The sequence below is a fragment of the Narcine bancroftii genome, chromosome 6 (assembly GCF_036971445.1).
Source record: "Narcine bancroftii isolate sNarBan1 chromosome 6, sNarBan1.hap1, whole genome shotgun sequence".
NCBI lineage: Eukaryota > Metazoa > Chordata > Chondrichthyes > Torpediniformes > Narcinidae > Narcine > Narcine bancroftii.
In genome coordinates this window covers 20916923-20937804 of record NC_091474.1, presented here as the reverse complement: position 1 = coordinate 20937804, position 20882 = coordinate 20916923, and the positions used below count along the sequence as shown (strand labels likewise).

At 40.5% G+C, this 20882-nt stretch overlaps 1 protein-coding gene across 2 annotated transcripts in view; it reads left to right on the top strand.

Moving 5' to 3' along the window:
* LOC138735786 (transcription factor MafB-like) overlaps positions 1–20882 on the top strand; it is a 312630-nt gene that overhangs the window by 98056 nt on the left and 193692 nt on the right. Inside the window, exon 3 of one of the 2 annotated variants that reach the window (XM_069884210.1) lies at positions 11212–11281. The exons of the other annotated variant lie outside the window; for it this stretch is intronic. Within the exon in view, the coding sequence (XP_069740311.1) occupies positions 11212–11260 (49 nt within the window). The 3' untranslated portion in view covers positions 11261–11281. Of the gene's footprint in view, positions 1–11211; positions 11282–20882 lie in introns of those variants that run through there. 2 annotated transcript variants of the gene reach the window in all.

Below are 20882 nucleotides of genomic sequence, written 5' to 3'. Positions count from 1 at the left end.
AAGGATTTGGTTTGTTTCGAAAAGTAGGCTGAAAGATGGTAGATGGAATTTAATGTAGACAAATGTGAGGTGCTGCATTTTGGGAAAAAAAATAACCAAAATAGGACATATGCAGTTAAGGGGAGGGCATTGAGGTACGCAGAGGAACAGAGGGACCTGGGGGTTATGGTACAGAGTTCATTGAAGGTGGATTCCTATGTTGACAGGGTGGTTAAGAAGGCATATGGTATGCTGGCCTTCATAAATCGTAGTATAGAGTATAGGAGCTGGGAAGTGATGCTACAACTGTTTAAGGCATTGGTGAGGCCAGGTTTGGAGTACTGTGCTCAGTTCTGGTCTCCAAATTATAGAAAGGGTATAGATAAGGTGGAGAGGGTGCAGAGAAGATTTACAAGGACGTTGTTTGACTTACAGAATCTAGATTACAGGGAGAGTTCAAGGAGACTGGGACTTTATTCATTGGAACATAGATGACTGAGAGGGGATTTGATAGAGGTATTTAAAACTATGAAGGGAATAGATAACTAGACGTGAGTAGACTCTTTCCCCTGAGGGTAAAAGAGGTTGGAACAAGAGGGCATAAGTTAAGGGTGAGGGGGAAAAACTTTAGGAGAAATGTTAGAGGATGCTTCTTCACTCAGAGAGTGGTGACAGAATGAAATGATCTTCCCGAGGAGATAGTTGCGGCAGGGTCCTTTCTGTTATTTAAGAGAAGGTTGGATGTGTACATAGATATGATGGGGTTGGAGAGTTATGTGCAGAGAGTGGGAGGGGTGGAGTTGTTCAAGTGAACCGGCGCAGACTCAAAGGGCCGATATAGCCTGTTTCCGCGCTGTAAACGGTTATATAGTTATATGGTTATATGATGTCACGCAACCACTGATCATGAGTAGGTGGGGCAGCATCCTTCCATTAAAGTAAAATCACATGCTCTGCCAAAAGAGAGGCAAAATAGTGCATCTCTGAACCAGAGGCAAAGAAGAATCATTCCCTGATAATTCAAGCCCAGCTACATTCACAAGAATTATTTTCTGTACCCTTTCCAGCTGACCGATGTCTTTCCCAGAATTGGGTGAACAAATTGGGTGTTCATTGATTATTCAAGAATATGATGACAGCAGCAAAGAAGCTGACCTTGTGTTGCTGAGTGCTCATCTTTAGACTCCTGTACTTTTTTTCCGATGGTAGCAGAATGGAGGGTATGACCTGGGTAGTGGGGGTCCTTGAGGATAGAGGCTGCTTTTTAAGACACCGCCTCATGTGGATGACCTTGATGGAGTGAGACTGGCGCCTATGATGTCACAGGCCGAGTTCACAATCCTCTGGAGTTTTTCCATGTCCTGAGATTTGGTGCCTTCATACCAGACAGTGATGCAACCAGCCAGAATGCTCTCCACGGTACACCTGTAGAAGCTTTCAAGGGTCTTCGTCGACATACCAAATCTCCTCAAGCACTTCACAAAATACAGCCACTGGCGGGCCTTCTTCGTGATTACATCAACATGGAGGCTCCAGGACAGATCTTTCAGAGATGTTGACACCCATGAATTTGAAGTTCTTGACACCTTCACCATGTGTTCCTGAAATGCATGTGAAAGGAAGACTACCATTTGATTCAAGCATTTAACTGACACACCCAGACAAGGGCTCAAGGAAATACTGATGGCTGTACATAGGCACACTGCTGTAACTGGTTGACTGTGCAATTTCCCAGTATATCAAGCTTAGTAACCTTACGACTGAAAGAGACCAAATTTAGTTTTGTGTATATAATTTATACAACTATCTTCCACTTTGCAATTTTCTGGAAAAAAAATATCTTTCATATATTGAAAGGTCACTGCAGTTTCTGTTTCCTCTGCCTTTTAAAGTTGAGCTTGTCCGGTGTACAAAAGGCTAATTATTGAGTCCTTGATCACGACTCTAAACTCTAAATCATCAGGTGAAGTGATGCTGCCAATATCTACACTGAATACTGAATGTGTGAGGTATGGCTCATGATGCAGAGAACTGAATTTTCCAAGGAAAACAATACAGGCTTCCAGGAATACCAGGTCATTCAGATTGAATGTGGAATTATGTCATGAAATAGAGTGAGAAGGCCACATATTTCTCAGAACAAGCTACAACAGAAGCATTGTTATGTACATCTTACAATTAACAAAATATCTCAAGCTATCTCACAGGATGTCAACAAATACAAATTGATACTGACTTTCGTGAAGCGATAATCAAAACCATAGAGATATATATTAAAGGGCCTCTCAGTGAACAAAAGATAAACAGAAGGGCAGAGAGGTTTTTTTTTGGGGGGGGGTGAATTTACACAGCTCAATGCCATTGCTGTTGGGGTAATAACATTCAGGAATAAGCAGAGTTCGAAATAAGAGGAACACATATCTTGGTGGCTTAAGGAGATAAACAAGGAATCGGCAGATGCTGGAGAACTTGAACAATCCACAGAAGTGTTTGAGGAACTCAGCAGGTCATGCAGCCTCCATGGGGAGTAATAGGCAGCTAACATTTCAGACCAGAGCCTTTTTTCAGGCATACCTTTTGTGGTTTGCCCTTGGTGGTTGGTAAGACTGTGTAACTATAGGACGATATTGCAGAGCTGCCACAGGCCTATGCTGAGGTCACATTTAGAGCAGTAACTACAAGTTCAAAGCCCATTTCTGAGGGGGAATAACTTGTTTCAGAGTTGGTGCAGCATGGATTCACCAAATTGATTGCTGGGATGAAACTGTTATGATAAACTATTGAGAATATACGTATGTCCATACCCTATAGAGGGAAGGTCATCCTACTGAGTCATACATTGTGACAGTGATTGACAGAGAACAGGAAAAGAGTCTACTTCACCCATCTAGTGACTTTAGAACTATAATTTAATTTCAGAATAATGGAGCTGCTATTTACAATTGAGATGTTGGGAATTTTCTTTACCTGGATAATGCATTGTATCTTGGGACTTTTTTTTAACTTTTAGGCTGGAGTTTACAGAGATGAGAAGAAGAGAGATCATTGAGATTTGGAAAGAAATGTCAAAAATTTAAAATGAGAATATTGTAAGAAGCAAAATAAAGTTGAGGAAGAGAAATGCATAAATTGTCAAAAGGAACTACACAAGACGATGCGTGCTTTGCTCATACAAAGTGCTCTGTTTCCTTTCTTAAAGAACAGAATACAAAGCCGGTGAGGTAATGTCAAACTTACATGGAGCTTTGGTTAGACCACACTTGGAGAACTCTGATGGCTTCTTACTGGGTGGCATTGGATTACTGTATTTACAGTTACAAATCATGGATGCGTGTCTGCTTTGAGTTATTAGGTTTAAAGGTTGTTTGCATAACACTTGAAGGGAATAGGCAAAGAGAAAGAATTGCAATTATGCAGAGCCTTTGTTGACCTTGAGATGCTCCAAAGTTAACAAGTACTTTGAATTTTTGTAACAGCAACATTGGCGTTGACATTAATATACCAAATTCCCACAAACATCAATAGAATAATGATGACCTGTTAATCTCTGTTAATGATGTTGGTGACTGGAACTGCACTGTTCTTCTTCGAACAGTGCCATGTGATCCTTTTTTTGTGAATTGGAGAAAGTCTCATCTGAAAGTTGATATGACTTTCTTTAAGATTTCTTCACTACAACACAGTGATAAAATGGATTAAGTGTTCATCTCTGGACAGGAACTTAAGCTCTCCAAAGTTTTTAGAGTGTTTTGAGGTGGGAATAGGGGTGTGACAATACTCTAATTTTAAACTGACTTAGAAATGTGCTTTTTAACAAGGTCAGAGTTTTCATAGACATCCAGAAAAATCATGTAGTTAAAAAGAAATGATTCTAATCTTGGAAATTCAATGACAGACATGTCTGTAGCTAAGGTTGGAGTTAAGTTGAGGGGGCTAAAGTAATTTCTACAGATGTGAGGTGAAAAGTGTGCTGACCGGCTGCATCACGGTCTGATATGGGGACACCAAAACTCCTGAGCATAAAGCCCTGGAGAAGGTAGTGGAGACAGCCCAGAACACCCAAGGCAAAACCCTCCACAATATCGAGAACATCAACAGGGAATGCTGCTCTCAGAGACAGCAACAATCATCAAGGATCCACACATCCAGCACATACTCTGTTCTCACTGCTGCCATCAGGAAAGAGGTATCGGTGCCACAAGACTCGCACCACCAGGTTCAGGAAGAGCTGCTACCCCTCCACCATCAGGCTCCTCAACAACAAACTCAATCAAGGACGCATTTAAAGACTCTTAATTGTGCACTTTATTGACTTTTTTATTCACTCTGTATTGTACAGTCAGTTTACATTTGTTATCTGTTTACAACTCTTTATTTGTTTACATGTATATGCTGTATACATGTATATAGCTTTTTTTTACACTACCAATAATTGGTAATTCTTCCTTGCCCACAGAAAAAAAAGAATCTCAGGGTTGTACGTGATGTCATATATGTACTCTGACAATAAATCTGAAATCTGAGAATAAGTGTCTCCTATACGTAATTGCTTGTAATGAGTTTTTCCAAAAATAACATGGATACGCATATACTCTTGCACCTGAATGTGTGTTAACTGTTAAAAGATGAGTTAGAGAAAAATCACTTGAGATTCTGCCATGCTATTAATTAATGTCTGAACATGTAAGGACTAGTCTTCAACTACCAATGTGTCATTTCAATCTGTGAGATTTATAAGCCTCTTTTTGCTTTAGGGAAGTAGGATTTTCAGAGGATCGTAGGGGATGGGTGTGGTCTGGTAAACATTATCTCCAAAGCTAAAATGAGAACCACACCATATCACAAGGAGGTGAGTCCTTGTTCCTCACCAATCTCACCAGCCTGACTTCCTTGTTGTGATTCTTCACATTGAATTTACCTTACTGTAATCCTACTTGTATCACCCCTCTCTCAATCTCTCTATCCCTCCATCATTAGTCTCATTGGGGAAATTTTTTTTTGGTCTTTTACTGTAAAGTTATGCAAAATGAAATAGTAGTAGGAGGAGGAACTTAAGGTTTGGTGAGCCTTGTACAATTTGCAGAAGTTTTGAAGTTCTTTAAGGGAAGTACAGAAGTCTTGAGTTTTCCTTTCTCTATGTCACCATGAGAGAGTTGGAAACAAAAACAGAAGGTAAAGCAGTTTTGGAGCAAATCGGTTTGAAGGCCAGACTTGTGGCATTGGCTGAGAAAATTCATTTGTTGCAATCTCAGCTATCACATGCTTGGTTTTTGGAATAATGCCATCATTTAACCAATGGGAACGGGAAAGACGAAAAAATATATTGCACTCTTGGGCTTTCACCTGTGTTCTAGCATGAAGGTATCAGATAATTAGGATACCTTGCAGCATGTTTAGGGAAAATTGTAACTTCTACAACCGATTATAGTTTACATTTGCTTTGGAGGTGGAATCAACAGATTTTACATGAACTGAACTTCCTAAATCATGGTCAATGCATAATGAATAGAAATTTTGTGGAAAGCATATGTAATATTACTCAGTGGCAAAATGTTGCAGGCCTATATAATAAGGTAAATAGTGGCCATTCAAAATTAGAGGTATTTTGCACTGAAAGTTATTTGCATGCTTTCTGATATTCATTAGAATCAAATATCAAGATAATATCTAGGGAAAGGAAGATCATTGGGGGATTAGCGGTGGAGTGGATGAGCAAATATAAGTTCTTGGGAGTCACTATCTCGGAGGATCCTTACTTGACCCTATACACAAATAGGCTTGTGAATAAAGCAAGTCAGGAGTTTACATAGGTTTCACCTACGGCTCCTAGAACGCTTCCACCAGCGTTGTCTCCGCTCCATCCTCAACATTCATTAGAGCGACTTCATCCCTAACATTGAAGTACTCGAGATGGCAGAGGCTGACAGCATCGAATCCACGCTGTTGAAGATCCAACTGCGCTGGGTAGGTCACGTCTCCAGAATGTAGGACCATCGCCTTCCCAAGATCGTGTTATATGGCGAGCTCTCCACTGGCCACCGAGACAGAGGTGCACCAAAGAAGAGGTACAAGGACTGCCTAAAGAAATCTCTTGGTGCCTGCCACATTGACCACCACCAGTGGGCTGATATCGCCTCAAACCGTGCATCTTGGCGCCTCACAGTTCGGCGGGCAGCAACCTCCTTTGAAGAAGACCGCAGAGCCCACCTCACTGACAAAAGGCAAAGGAGGAAAAACCCAACACCCAACCCCAACCAACCAATTTTCCCCTGCAACCGCTGCAACCGTGTCTGCCTGTACCGCATCGGACTTGTCAGCCACAAACAAGCCTGCAGCTGACGTGGACATTTACCCCTCCATAAATCTTCGTCCGCGAAGACAAGCCAAAGAAACCCTAACAAATTACCACAAGTGTGCGATGGGAAGTGGGGTGACCTGCTGCATCATAGTCTTGTATGGGGGAACCAATGAAAAGCACTGCAAAAGCTAGTGGACACAGCCCAGGACATTATGGGTAAAACCTCCCTACCATCAAGAACATCTACAGGGAATGCTGCCATCAGAGAGCAATCATCAAGGATCCACACTACCCAGCACACACTCAGTTCTCATTGCTACCTTCAGCAAAGAGGTATAGGTGTCACAAGACCTTGCACCACTAGCTGCTACCCCTCCACCATCAGACTCCTCAACAACAAATTCAATCAGGGACTCATTTAAGGACACTTGCATTTGCACTTTATTGTTTTTTTCTCTCTGTGTTGGACAGTCAGTCTGTTTACATTTCTTTATTTGCTTACATGTGTTCGTTGAGTCAGTTTCGTTTTACTGCCAGTAAATTGTAATTCTGCCTCATCCACAGGAAAAGGAATCTCAGGATTGTACGTGATGTCATGTAAATTTTCTGACAATAAGCCTGAATCTAAATCTGAATAGTTTGGAAGTTAATTTGGGTAATGAGGTTTTAGGATTGTGCAGTGTTTTTGCCAAAAGCAAAAACAGCATACTTTAGCGTAATATCCAGCAAATGCATAGACATGCAAATCAATGCTGCTGCAGGCTGTCTAATTAGTCAAGATACCTTTGCTGGTAAAACTAGTTAGATGATATCGATAGAAATAAGAATAAAAACTAATTTTGATGAGTCTTTGCAGATGTTAGAAATGTAGAAGAGAACAGTCATGTTCAATGCCGCATCAGTGCAGCAAACTATAACAACAGGCTAACTGTAATGAGGGCTGAAAATCTAAAAATAAATGTAAATCTGAAGCAAAAACAAAAAGTTATGGAAAAATTCAGCAGGTCTGGCAGCGTCATTGGAAAGTGAAACAAGATTAATGATTCAGGCTGAAGATCACACCAGAACTGGAAAATTGAGAAATAAAGTTAAAGCATGTTTGTTTTCAAATGAACTTACTTTCTCACTTCCTCTATTCTAACAGAGGGTCTTTGACAGGAAAACCCTCATTCCATTTCTCAGCCATGCATTTTCTATTTTCTTCTACAGGGTTCATGGGCTCTAGCTAGATTGGAAGAATATTTTCTGCATAACTGCTTCGCTGTTGACATGTTGTTGGAAAGATATGATGAAATATCTTGAGGCCACTACGTTGCCATACAGGATACGAGTTATTTAATTGCCTTCCAGATAAGTTTTATATGATCCAAAGAATCAAAATGAGGGGGAACTATGTGGGACAAAATGAAATAAGAGGCTTGTGATATTGATCAGAGTGAATTGGTTATACTTAAGGCAGCAGACAAGTTAGTGAAGCTTTGTCGAAACTATGGAATCAAACAATATAAACTATTCATTTTGTAAGACTTATACAAATGTCATTAACATCAAAAGTGTTTACTTTTGATGGGACCTCCCCACAATTATATATAATCAAATCTCAACGGCGATAGCTAGCAGCACCTAATTATTAATATGGAAATATTCTCCAAACTACCTATAAAATCAAGTCTTTGCTCAAATATTTTCCAGACCACCAGTGATAAAGTTTGCAAGAATTGGATTATTACGTCGAATGAAGGTGGTCCGCTGACTTGTAGGAGCAGAAAATAAAATAATTTTGTTTTGGGGGAAACATTCATTAAGCCGTGGGGCCAAAAATGAGGTAAATGCCCTTTACTTTCAAGACGCAATGATCTTTACGAGGGTTGGTACTAATGAGGGAAAAATTTCAGGCTATTATAGATGTATCAATTCCTGAAAACATTGCAACACTAAGTTTGTTCCTTGGGATAAACCTTATGATTTTTGCTGGTCTCTCATTGGTACTCAGACTATTGCATCATTTGTTCCAAAATGATATAACATGGATGTGGAATCAGGATCCATCCACAATGAATACAAGAAAAGTTCACAAAGTGAGCTCTTCTTGTGCATCTGAAGCTTGTTCACAGATTGAAGTTCAAGTTTATTATTGTCCGATTATTCAATTACAACCTGATGAAATAGTTCTCTGTACAAAAAGATGCAAACACCATATACAGACATAACACACATACAGACAAACGACACATATGCAGTACATACATATAGGTATCAAAAAAATATTGTTAGTTAGTATAGTTTTGGGGGGTTTGTATGAGCAGTTCATCAGTTGTTCTACAGTCTCACAGCCTGTGGGAAGAAGATGTTTCTCAGTCTGGTGGTTCTGCATCTGATACACCGAGATCTCTTTCCTGATGGGAGTAGTTGAAAAGTGCTGGATGCAGGGTGGTAAGTGTCCTCAATGATTTTGCAACCCCTCTTGAGATAATGATCCCAGAAGATCATGTCAATGTGGAGGGCAGGGGGGTGGGGGATGGAGACCCCAGTGATCCTCTATGGCACTTACAGAGGATACAGTGAGTCTACAGAGAGATATAGATAGGTTGTGAGTGGACAAGGGTCTGGCAGATGGAGTATAATGTTGGCAAATGTGAGGTTATCAACTTTGGATGGAAAAGTGGAAGATAAGAATGCTATTTAAATGGCAGGCGATTGCAGCATGCTGCTGTCCAGAAGGACTTGTGAATGAAACACAATAAGTTGGTTTGCAGGTGCAGCAGGTTATCAAGAAGGCCAATGGAACACTGTTAGAGGGATGGAATTTAAGAGCAGGGAAGTTTTGCTGCAACAGTACAAGGTACTGGTGCGACAGCATCTGGAGTACTCCATGCGGATCTGGTCTCCTTACTTGAGGAAGGATGAACTGACTTTGGAGGTGGTGCAGAGGAAGTTCACCAGGTTGATTCCAGGGATGAAGGGGTTAGCCGATGAGGAGAGATTGGATCATCTGGGATTTCCTGGAATTTAGGAGAATGGAAGGGGATCATATAGAAACGTATAAAATTATGAAAGGCTTAAATAAGATAGAGGTAGGCAAGTTGTTCCCATTGGTAGGGGAGACTAGAACTATGGGTCATAGCCTCAGGATTCAGGGTAGTTGTGGGGATGCAGCAAATGAGCATGTTTCGTCAGATCTCCGGAGGCCATTGCTCAATTTCAAGTCTGCCTGAATACCAATTTCAAACTTGGTTGGTGGATGGGGTAAAGGTTTAAAAAAGGTAAAGGTTGCATCATTGTCAAGTAATATATTACATTTAGAATGTAACATACATGGAATTCTTTAACTTTGTCTTACGTAAGCACACCCCTCACAGAAATTTTGACTTTTATAATCCCCCTTTTTTCTTTTTCCTTTCCTTTTCTTTTTTTTAACCATTCATTATATGTTTGGATTAGAATATGAGCCCATGTATTATTATTTCTATATGATATGTTACCAATCCAAATGTATATTATATTTAATTTATATGGAATTATATATGGTTGTATGATAAAACTCATTAGAAATAAATTAAAAAAAAGATTCAGGGTAATGGATTTACCATTAGATGAAGAGGAACTGCTTTTCCCAGGGGTTGGTGAATCTATGGAAGCAGTGGAGGCAACCTCAGTAAATGCATTTAAGACGAGGTTGGATAGATTTCTAAATAGTAAGGGAATTAAGGGATATGGAGAAAAGGCAGATAGATGGAAATGAGCCTATCATCAGATCAGCCATGATCTCATTGAATGGTGGAAAAGGCTCGATGGGCCGCTTGCTCCTCTTTCTTAGGTTATCCCCGTGGATTGATGGAGACATGTCGTTCATCAAGTTAACACGTAGGTGCAGTGATCAGATCATTGATGGGCAAGAGACAGCAGCTTCCAAAGTAATGAGCTGAAATGAGCACAAACTGGGATGTGAAATTCTTCCAGAACCAAATGATTCCGTTGGCTTACCCTGGGCAAATCCTTTGTCCCAGCAATAGATCTTAAGCTGTTTTTTTTTTAAAGCAGTATTTTGTGCCAAGCCAACTTATGTTATTGAATGGCAATAAGAGAACATATTTTGATTAAAATTCACTCTGGTTCATCCTGTCTGTTAAGTATGAAGGTAACTACAAGGCACTTTTGTTTATTAGTGCCTGCTAAAACTCAAACCATTGGTCAACAAATGCAGTATTTGCCAAAGTTTGGGGGAAAAAAAATCCTTTTTTTAGTGAATACATATGAACTTTAATGAAAACAACAGATTTCTTAGCATAAGAAATGATTTTAAGTGAAGCGCCCAGATTTACATTCCATGAATGAGACCACTGTCTATGAGGTGAGGTTCACGTGTGTAAGCTGCAGCTTAGCTGAAGAGTTTGTTTCTGTTAGAGGTCCTGGTTGCAAAATTTGTGAAAGGAATGGTATCAAACAGGCTTACATTCGTGTGTTTAACTTCAAAGAAGACAACAGAGAGGTCACTCATAAGAGTTATGGGTATCTCAGAAAGCAAGTATTGGAGAGATTTTTAAAAGTTTTATTTAAACGTACAGCAATGTAACAGGCCATTTTGGCTCATGAGTCTATGCTGCCAAATTGCACTCAATTAACTTACACCCCCAATACTTTTGGAATGGTGGGAGTAATCCAGAGCCCCCTGGGAAAACCCACACAGACATCAGGAAAATGTACGAACTCCTGACAGACAGCATGGGATTCGAACCCCAGTCCCAATCCCTGGCACTGTAAAGGCATTGTGTGCTACTTGCTCTGCTCACTGTGCCATGCCAACAGATCAGCAATGATCTCACAGAGAGGTGGAACAGGCTCAATGGGCTGGATTTGCTACTCCTATGCCAACCATGCCGTCCACATGTTCAAAACCTAATGTGAAATGGTATTTGACCATATTATTCTTTCAGAACAAGTCTGCACTCCAACAATAGAACATTTGTTGAAGAGAATTATTGAAGAGTGACATAGTGGTAAGTGCAACGCTGCTACAGTGCCAACGACCGGGAACAAATCTAGCGCTGTCTGAAAGAACTTTGCATATTCTTCCCATGTCTGTGTGGGCTTTCCCCGGGGAAGGGGGGGTCTGGTTTCTTCCCACCCTTCAAAACATGTGGGGTGACACACGCTCATGTGCCAACAGGGCCTGTTCCCATGCTGTATGTCTAAATTTAAATTTAAATTTTAGAATGGATGACACGACAAGCATGGTGGAGGTTGCAATATCATTGCAGCACCAGGCACCTGGGTTCAAATCCAGTGCTGCCTGTAAGAAGTTTGTATGTTTTCCCCTTAACCTGCTTGGGTTTCTTCTGAGTGCTCCAGTTTCCTCCCACTCTCCAAAAACATACGTGGCTTGTAGATTAATTGGGGTATTTAGTTGGCATGGGCTCATGGGCCAGAAGGGCCGGTTACTGTGATGTAGGTCTAAATTTATAAGAAATGAAGTGATCAACAATCTAAATCTTCACCGGTAACTGGTTTCAGAACCGTCCTAATTTCCTTGCTGACTTTGATATTGAGAAGCACCATTTGGACCTCGTTGTTCTGGACTGGAACTCAAAGGAGCTTTCTTTTCTCTACCAGATTGCATGGGTTTGGCACTTCACTTTTTGAAGTCTGCATTGAACCCTGCTGAGGCTCAACTTTATGACTGAATGATTAACTTTCCAAACCTAGTTCATCACTCGCAGAGATCACTAATCTACAAGAGCGCGTCAGGTTCTGAAAATTCTATTCCGCTTCAGACCTGCTATGAACATAAGGAGCACATTGATACCTATTTGTGTGTTATTTTGAACAAAGATCTGGGTAGCATATTATGAAGAATGTGTTCAAAAAATAAAGTGCAGGATGAACTCAGTGATGTGTTCCTCGCTGTCAGTGATGTCTTGCAACGTGCCTGCTTTGGAGTGACATAATGTTGTGGCAGGAACATTCAATCTGCCTGCTTAAACTCCGAAGGTCTACATATCTTAAGTGCAAATCCATGAAGAGAAACAGTCATCTTGTGTCATGACAAAGGGATGTTGGAACTGCAACAACAAATGTACACAAGTAGCAACATAATAATGAATTCTTTTTCAGAAATTGAAGAATTCATTGACCATAGCTGTTGCTTTCTGAAATAATGCCATCAAATCTTTTACTTCTGTCTGCAAGGAAAGAAAACATCTCCCATTTATGGCTACAAGGAAAGGTAAACATGCACAGTTTTGCTCAAAGCATGGAATCTTGCAGGATAGAAGGAGGATCATTAGCCATTGAATCCTCACCAACCATTAAGCTCCCATTTGCATATCCTGCACTAATTCCATTTTATTCTCCCAATATTCCCATCAACTACCCCTCAGTTACCATCTGCTGACACCCTCTGGGCAATTTATTATCAGCTGATATCACGAGTAAAACCCTCTCCACCAATGAGAACATCTACAGGCAACACTGCCGTTGGAGAGCAGCAGCAATCGCCAAGGATCCACACAGGGCCGGCACCAAGTGGGAGGGAATTTGGGGGAATTTCCCCCCCAAAATGAGGTATTGTGACCACCTCCCCTCCCCCCCCACCCGCAGCCACAGTGTCACTAGTCTTCACATGATATAAGCAGCGCATTTGTCTGTTACCTTGAGGGAGGGGGTAATGTGACAAAGGAAATTCATGATAGGTAGACACCACCACCACCCCTCACTGAGTGAGTTGTTTTCAAACATCAATTGTTCCCTCCCCCCACCCCCTGCTGTTACCCTCATGCCCCCCGATTCGACTTGTTCTGACTCCAACCCTGGATCCACACCATCCAGTACATGCTCTATTCTCACTGCTACTATCAGAAAAGAGGTCTAGGTGCCAGAGGACTCACTCCACCAGGTTCAGGAACAGCTGCTACCCCTCCACCATCAGACACCTCAATGAGAAACTCAATCTGGGACTCATTTGCATTTTATTGTTTGATTTTCCTCTCTGTTCTGCACATTCAGTTTGTTTATAATTTCTTTATTTGTTTACATGTGTACATTGAATCATTTTTTTTGCACTACCAATAAGTGGTAATTCTGCCTCACTCGCAGGAAAAAGAATCTCAGGGTTGGAAGTAATGCATGTAATCTGACAGTAAATCTGAATCCGAATCTGACATGTCTTTGTAACATGGGAGGAAATGAGAGAACCCTGAGGAATATGGAGACACCTCAATGCAGCTCAGAGTGTCAGGATTAAATCTGGGTCATTGGAACTAGGAGGCAGTTGGTCATCTACTTGCGCTTCTGTGTTCTGTATGTTTTGTGTTTCAATCTCTGGAGTTGGATTCGAACTGACAACCCATTGACTTGGATACAAGAATGTTTCCAAGTGAACCGCAGTATGCAGTTATTTATCTATCCTACTCTCCCAGCTTCTCCCACTGCCCACCACCACCAAGGAAAAGAGCAATGGGTACAAGCGCACAATGCCGTCTGCTTATTCAGCTCCACATCCACACCATCCTGACTTGGTCATTACTGGGTCTAATTCTCGAGCTCCCTGACCAACAACACTGCGGAAGGACCTTGACCAGAAGGATTGCAGTAGTTCAAGACTGCCTTCTCAATTCTAATTAGAGATGGACAATTAGAGATGGAGAGACGCCAATGGTCAGAACAGGAAAGAATCTAAAGGGTTGTTAACTCAGCCAGCAACATCACAGGCACCAGACCACTCCACCGAGGACATCTACAAGAGGCGGTATCTTAAAAAAGCAGCCTCTATCCCCACCACTTAGGCCATGCTCTCTTCATTCTGCTACCATCAAGAAAAGGGTACAGGAGCCTGATGGTGAACACTCAGCAACACGAGGACAGATTCTTCCCCTCTGCCATCGGATTCCTGAATGAACAATGAACCACAGACACTGCCCCACTTTGTCTTTTTTTCTTTTTCTGGCACTGTTTTATTTACTTTCATATGTGATTTATGGAAATGTTTGCACTGTGATGTTGCCACAAAACAACAAATTTTGTGACACGTTCACAACAATAAATTCGGATTCTGAGGTGCAAAATGAATAAGAGTAACATACAATAGACATTTGCTCTGGATCTGCATATTGTGTGGTTGGAACTATGATAAATTTCTAACTGACTATGTTGTGATGAATGTTCTGGGATTTAATTTTCTTTAGTGGTGCAGTACTTAACACATTCATGTAAAATGACGTGGCATGCTATTTATTTGTGTAAATATGTCAATTTAGCAAGGATCCTACTTCTGAATCAGATAGATGGGGGCTTAAATCCTCCTCCAACAGGTGACCCAAGCTGACACTCAGGAGCATTGTGTTACTTTATTTCTTCTGAAGAGATGTTGAATTAAAGCCTGCCTTCTCACTCAAATCGATGTTGAAGATCCCGTGACACCAATCAAGGATGATCAGGGAGTTAACCCAGCCAATATTCCTCCATCAACCAAAATACAGATTTACTGATCTTTCATCCCATTGCCCTTTGTGGGACCCTGCTTTGCTCAAAAATGACAGCCCTGTTTGTCTCCACAACACTAATCATTGCAATTCAAAGTAAACCCATGGCACATGACGTGCTTTGAATTTTTCTTTCGCCCCTGTAAAATGTGCCAAATAATGCAAATCATTACCATTAACCTGTTTACATTAAATGGGTTAAAGACTGTGTAGACAGAAATTTTACCTGATCCACCTCTTACTAGAATAATGAAATAAAGATTATCCCTCTATTGGCGAAGGTGCCAACAAGCAAACGGAGTCCAACATATGCCCAATTAAGATAAAGTGGTAATATATAATGATCTGTAACAGACTATGTAATAAACTACTTCCCATTAAAATACTGGAAAGAATGCCAATGCAATTCAAGTGTTGTTGCAATGACCCTGTATTTTAAAGTTCCTTGATACTTTAACACACAAAAAGCCTAGATTATGATCTTTCCTGCTAGTTCTTTTGGCTGGTAAACGCAATATGTGGTTGAATGAAAAAGTGACCTTTCTTCTTCTGTCAAATGATTCTTGTATCTTTCTTGTCAAATATAACATTAATTACCAAGTGGTGTTTAAAAATGTGATCTCGTGCTCAGGTACTAACAATGGAACAATTCCAAGCATTTTAACCCTTAGTTCCAAGCCGTTGTTCTTTCCATTCCAGTGGAACTTTGACAACACCTTAGGCCTTGAAAGCCATGCATTGTTCACAAGTTAAGAGTTATTAATTGTAGAAATGGTGAGCACCTATTGGGGATGGTGTATCAGAGTGAAGTCCTTTGCTGAAGGTGCAGTTGGTAATCTACAACATTTATATCTGACAGACAATTTTCTGCACTTCTACACTTAATATGTGAGTTGTTGTGAGATCTGGGTGAATTTGCAGGCATTGGTTCATTGGCAATCAAAAGTAGTTGCCTCCAAGGAAATATTGTAATGTGAATTTGAATTTGACTGATAACATTGACCTGAAACAAATAGGCTCTGCTGTAACTTTGTGACTTATTTCCAAGGGAGGTGAACATTCTGAGATGGTCACTTTGGTCCAGAGCAACTCTTTCTGCTCTTGCCTTTTGAAGTGTGAAGTCCTTGTACCAGACTCTCAGACCATCTAGACCTTGGCTCAGGAGTCAGAGCTTTGGCCTCTATTTGATTTGACACATTGTCTTTACTTGAGAGAGGATGTTGATATTGCTCCTTCTGCTTTGACTGACTATGTTCATATCTACAACAGGAAAAGTTGACGATACTTCATTGGTTCCAATAAGTTGTTTTCTTCCTGATCCAAAAATAGGGAGGTGAATATGCAATTGAGAGGCACAATCTTCATATTATTTCCTCGGGTAATCTGGGACTTCTTTCGTAGACAAAGTTCTGAACCTATTCAGCAGAGAATAAAATCTCCCTTGTGATCACCCTAAATTTTAGAGCAAGATCCATCAGGAAGCTCACTCCAAAAATGTCTAACCAATATCTGTGGTCACACCAGTGCAGCCTAAATCTATGGAAGAAGTAAGGCTAGTTGGAACATCAGTTCGATTAACAGGTCTATCAATTCCTTTATTGGGCATGCATGGGGTTAAGCCCACTTACATCGTTTCTGTGCACCAAACTGTCAAAGCCATTAAACACATGATTACCATTATCTATACCATGACATCTACCTTCAACACCCAGTTCTCTCCATTCCTCACCCACCAATGGAGGATCCAGTGATCAATGGGGGTCAGAGGTGGAGACAGTGAGTAAGTGGAGTCTCTATCTTGGAGAACCTTTCTTGGACCCAACATTCTAATTACATCATCAAGAAAGCACCTTAGCACCTCTTCTTTCTCAGGAGTTTGTGGAGGAAACTGATATGATATCAGAGACTTTGGCAAACTTCTACAGATGTGTAGTGGAAAGTGTGCTGACCATGGTCTTGTATAGGGATACCAATACCTCTGAGGGTAAATCCATCCAAAAGGTAATGGACTCAGCCCAGGACATCACAGGCAAAACCCTTCCCACCATCGAGAACATCTATAGGGAATAATGCCATCAGAGAAGGGCAGTGATCATTAAGGATCCACACCACCCAGGACATGCTCTGTTCTCACTATTGCCATCAGGAAAGAAGTATTGGTGCCACAAGATTTGTACCACCAGGTTCAGGAACAGCTGCTACCCCTGCACCATCCTCAACAACAATCTCAATCAGGGACTCTTTTAAAAACTCTTACTTTTCACATTGCTTATTACTAAATTTTTTTTTACATTGCATGGTCAGTTTCTTTCTTACTATGTTTATATTTCTCTTTTTTGTATACATTTATTTTTTTTTTCTTTATTCTACTAATAAGTAGAATTTCTGCCCGGCCTGCGGGAAAATGAATCTCTGGGTTGTATATAATATATGATATTATATATTATATATAATATATTATATTGTATATAATATAATACTTTAAATGCAATAAATTTGAACTTGAACTTTGAACCCACTCCTGACACCTAATGCAATATTTGCAGTTGAAGAATTACATAGCAGTAAGTTTGGAACAGGAAAATGAATTTGTAGCATGCCAAGGTGCAAGTTGTTCACACTTTAAAATCAGTTATGGTATCTGTGAGCAGAGATTTGGGGGGGGGGGGGGTGGGGGGGGGTGGGTTGGTGTTAAACAGATGAACCTAAGCTCCATCTCAATGCATCAAAAGCAGAATTGTTGAATACTTCATGTGTCTGTGCAATGAGCAGAAAGCTGGGCCTTTGAGTTAATTAAGGCGAGACATTGAAACAAAGCAAACCACAGAATCATTTCAAAGAAGGAAGAGTCTCAGGGTTTCTGTCAGTTCACACTTGTTCTCTGCTGCTCTCTTAATTACTGTCAAAGTTGTATAATAAGAGAAGTTTAAGTCCTTAATTACATCTGCTTAATTTAGAAGAAACGAAAGAGTATTTTTGCACATTAGTCAGAAAGACAACAGTGGGGGGCAAATGTAATGAGAACATAACAGCTCAGAAAATTAAAGTTGGTAGCTATTGAGGGCATAGAAATCCCTGAAGAACCCATGCAGGGGAAACAAGCTGAGTCTTGTGATGCTTTAATCACATTCTCTGATAGTCCTGCTTCACCAAACACTGGGTAAGGATTATTTTCTGGCCGTGATGCTGAACAGAGTTCGATACTCTCCTCCAAAGTTTAAAGCGCATTTGTTCTTGGGCCTAAGCACAGAAACATTCCAATGGAAAATGTTGGGAGTACACGATTAGCCTAGCTATTAGCACAATGCTGTAACAACGCCAGCATTCCAGGTTCGAATCCGGCGGTGTCTGTAAGGAGTTTTTACATTCTCCTTGTGCTTGCGTGAGTTTCCTCCAGTTTTCTCCCATCCTTCAAAATGTACGGTGTTTGTAGGTCAATTAAGAGTAATTGAATGGCAGGGTCTTGTGAAGGGACTGTTACCCTGCTGTACTGAATGTCTAAATTTAAAATTTATAAATTTACAATTTGAAATATTCAGTAGGTCAGGCAGCATTTGTGAGGCTGATGTCTCGGCTCAATAGTTTTAAGCAGAACTGGAAAAAGCCACTAGTAATGTATGTTTTAAGGCTGAAAGAGAATGAAAAAGAACAAAAGGAAACATTGATATAAGCAACAATGGCTTATATGGTGATGGTTATGGGCAATGACAGGACAAATAAAGAAACAAAAATTAGGTCTAAAGGCAATTTCAATGAAAGCAGCAGAATCATTATCCAAAATTGTTCTGTACTAGATATAACATGGCCCAGTCAAACGATGAGGTTGGAATATTATGGGAGGCAATAGATAAATGAGAGAGAGTGGGAGAAGGAAATAGAGTGTCAAGCAAGCGGAAGTTTGGAATTAGCCTTGCAGAGAGATTGGGGGTGGAGTTAAAATCTCAGATTTTAGGTGAGGGACTGAGATCTTAGCTGATTATCTCAATACTTTAGAAGTTTGGTGCAGACATGTTTTGCAGGCATTATCTTTGTCAAAAATATCAATTTTTAATTTAGATGTCTCACTCTCTATGCAATTCAAAGTATATTGGGACAGTAGTGTTTAGTACTGGAAGCGCACACAAAAAAGTATTAAAATCCTTATTCATTGCTCACGATGTTCAGTCTTTTACTTTTAGTCGAATGAAACCCTCTCCCTTTGAATGAGAATATTTGACTAAGATTGACCAAGTTCTCACACTAGTTTAAAAGTTACTTCAATACTTTAAAGAAATGGGAAGTGGTTCCTTCTCAGGGTAAAAGATTCTGGACATGGTGACAGCATATCCCTTGCATAGTGTACCACAGTCTTTGGGTGTGTGAATGATTTAGGAACTTATCAATTTTGCCCAATTATTCTCACTTTCTTTCTTTGTCACGGAGTTTCGATTGGATCATGCATTGGCCAACATGGAGCACATGAGCTGAATGGTCTGTCTTTATGCTGTATGCCGATGATTCTATGAATGTATGATTTTTTTAAAATTTTAAGTTTAGCGAAGCATTTAGCGCCACACAATTATAGCACCAGTGACCTGGGTTCGAATCCAGCTCTCTCTGTAAGGAGGTTGTGCGTTAACCCTGTGCCTGTGTGGGCTTCCCCTGGGCACTCTGTTTCCTCTCACCCTCCTAAAGCATACAGGGTTTGTTCTTTAATTGGTGTATTTGGGAGGCTTGGGCTCGTGGACTGGAAGGACCTGTATCTCAATATTAAAAATTAAAATTGTTCCTTTGAATTGTTGTAAATAATTCCTAATTGGCAATGGAACGCTATATCCTGACTGTGGGATTTCAAGCAGGATCCATCTATGAAGCAGTCACTTGGGAAAAAGATGCCTGGAATGATTGCATGGACTTACTTGGCCTTTGAAATTTCTATCAGGAAAGCTGGGAAAATTCATTCTTCTAGAATAAATCAGTACATTTTAATGAATAATGAGAGTTTATTGCCAAATGCATAAGTAAAATGTACAGGTATACCAAAATTCTTATTTGCTGCAGCCAAAAAAGGTGCATAAGAGACACCAGCTATTACCACACTATGCCAAGATAGAAAAGGAGATGATAAATATAAAAAAGGATAGATAAATAGCATTAATCCAAAGAGCGGCACGGTTAGTATGGAGGTCAGCAAAATGCTGTTGCAGCATTTCAAATCCGACGCACTCCATAAAGTAGTTTGCTCGTTCTTCCTGTGTCTGCATGGGTTTCCTCCAGGTTTCCTCAAAACAAGTCAATTGGGTGTAAATGTGAGTCACGGGTTTGTGGGCTGGAAGGGCCTTTTTCCGTGTTGTATGTATATGTCTATGACTAAGAGGTCAATGCATGTGCCTTTTCCAGTACAAATTAAATCAAATTACTGGATTTATTTTAAAAATGAGTTAAAATAGTTCAATTCATTGTTTTTGCCAAATTATTGTGCCTGCCATAATGTATTGGAGCCATTATTGAATAAGAAATGGGAGCAGGAGATGTCCATCAAGACTGTTCTGCCATTTAATAAGATAATGGCAGAAATGCCTGTGGACTCAACTCCATCTGCCTTTTTCCCATGAGCCCTAACATCCCTACAATGCAAACATCTATCTAACCATGTCTTGGATATATTTAATGAGGCAGCCTCCTTTGTTCCTTGTGCAGAAAATTGAACAGATTTTCTACTCTCTGGCAAAAGCAGTCCCTCCTTGTCTCGATGCTAAATCTACCCCAAACCTTGAAGCTAAGTTCTCTAGTTTTAGTCTCACCGTACTTGTGGAAATATTTTTCCTGCTTCTATCGATTATATCCCTTTTGTAATGCTTTATGATTCTCCATGGTTCCCGCTCTCCCCCCCCCCCCCCCCCCCATTCATCTGAATTCTAATGACTATCAATGACTATCATCTCAGGTAACTCTTCTGCTAACTTCCTCATCTCAGAAACCAATCTGGTGAGCCTCCTCTGCACCACCTCCAAAGGCAGAATATCCTTCCTCAAGTTCAGAGACCAGAATTGCACAAACTACTCCAGGTGCAATCTCACCAGAACCCTGTGATGCTGCAGCAGAACCTTCTTGCTTCAATTCAATCCCTCTAGTAATGAAGGCCAGCA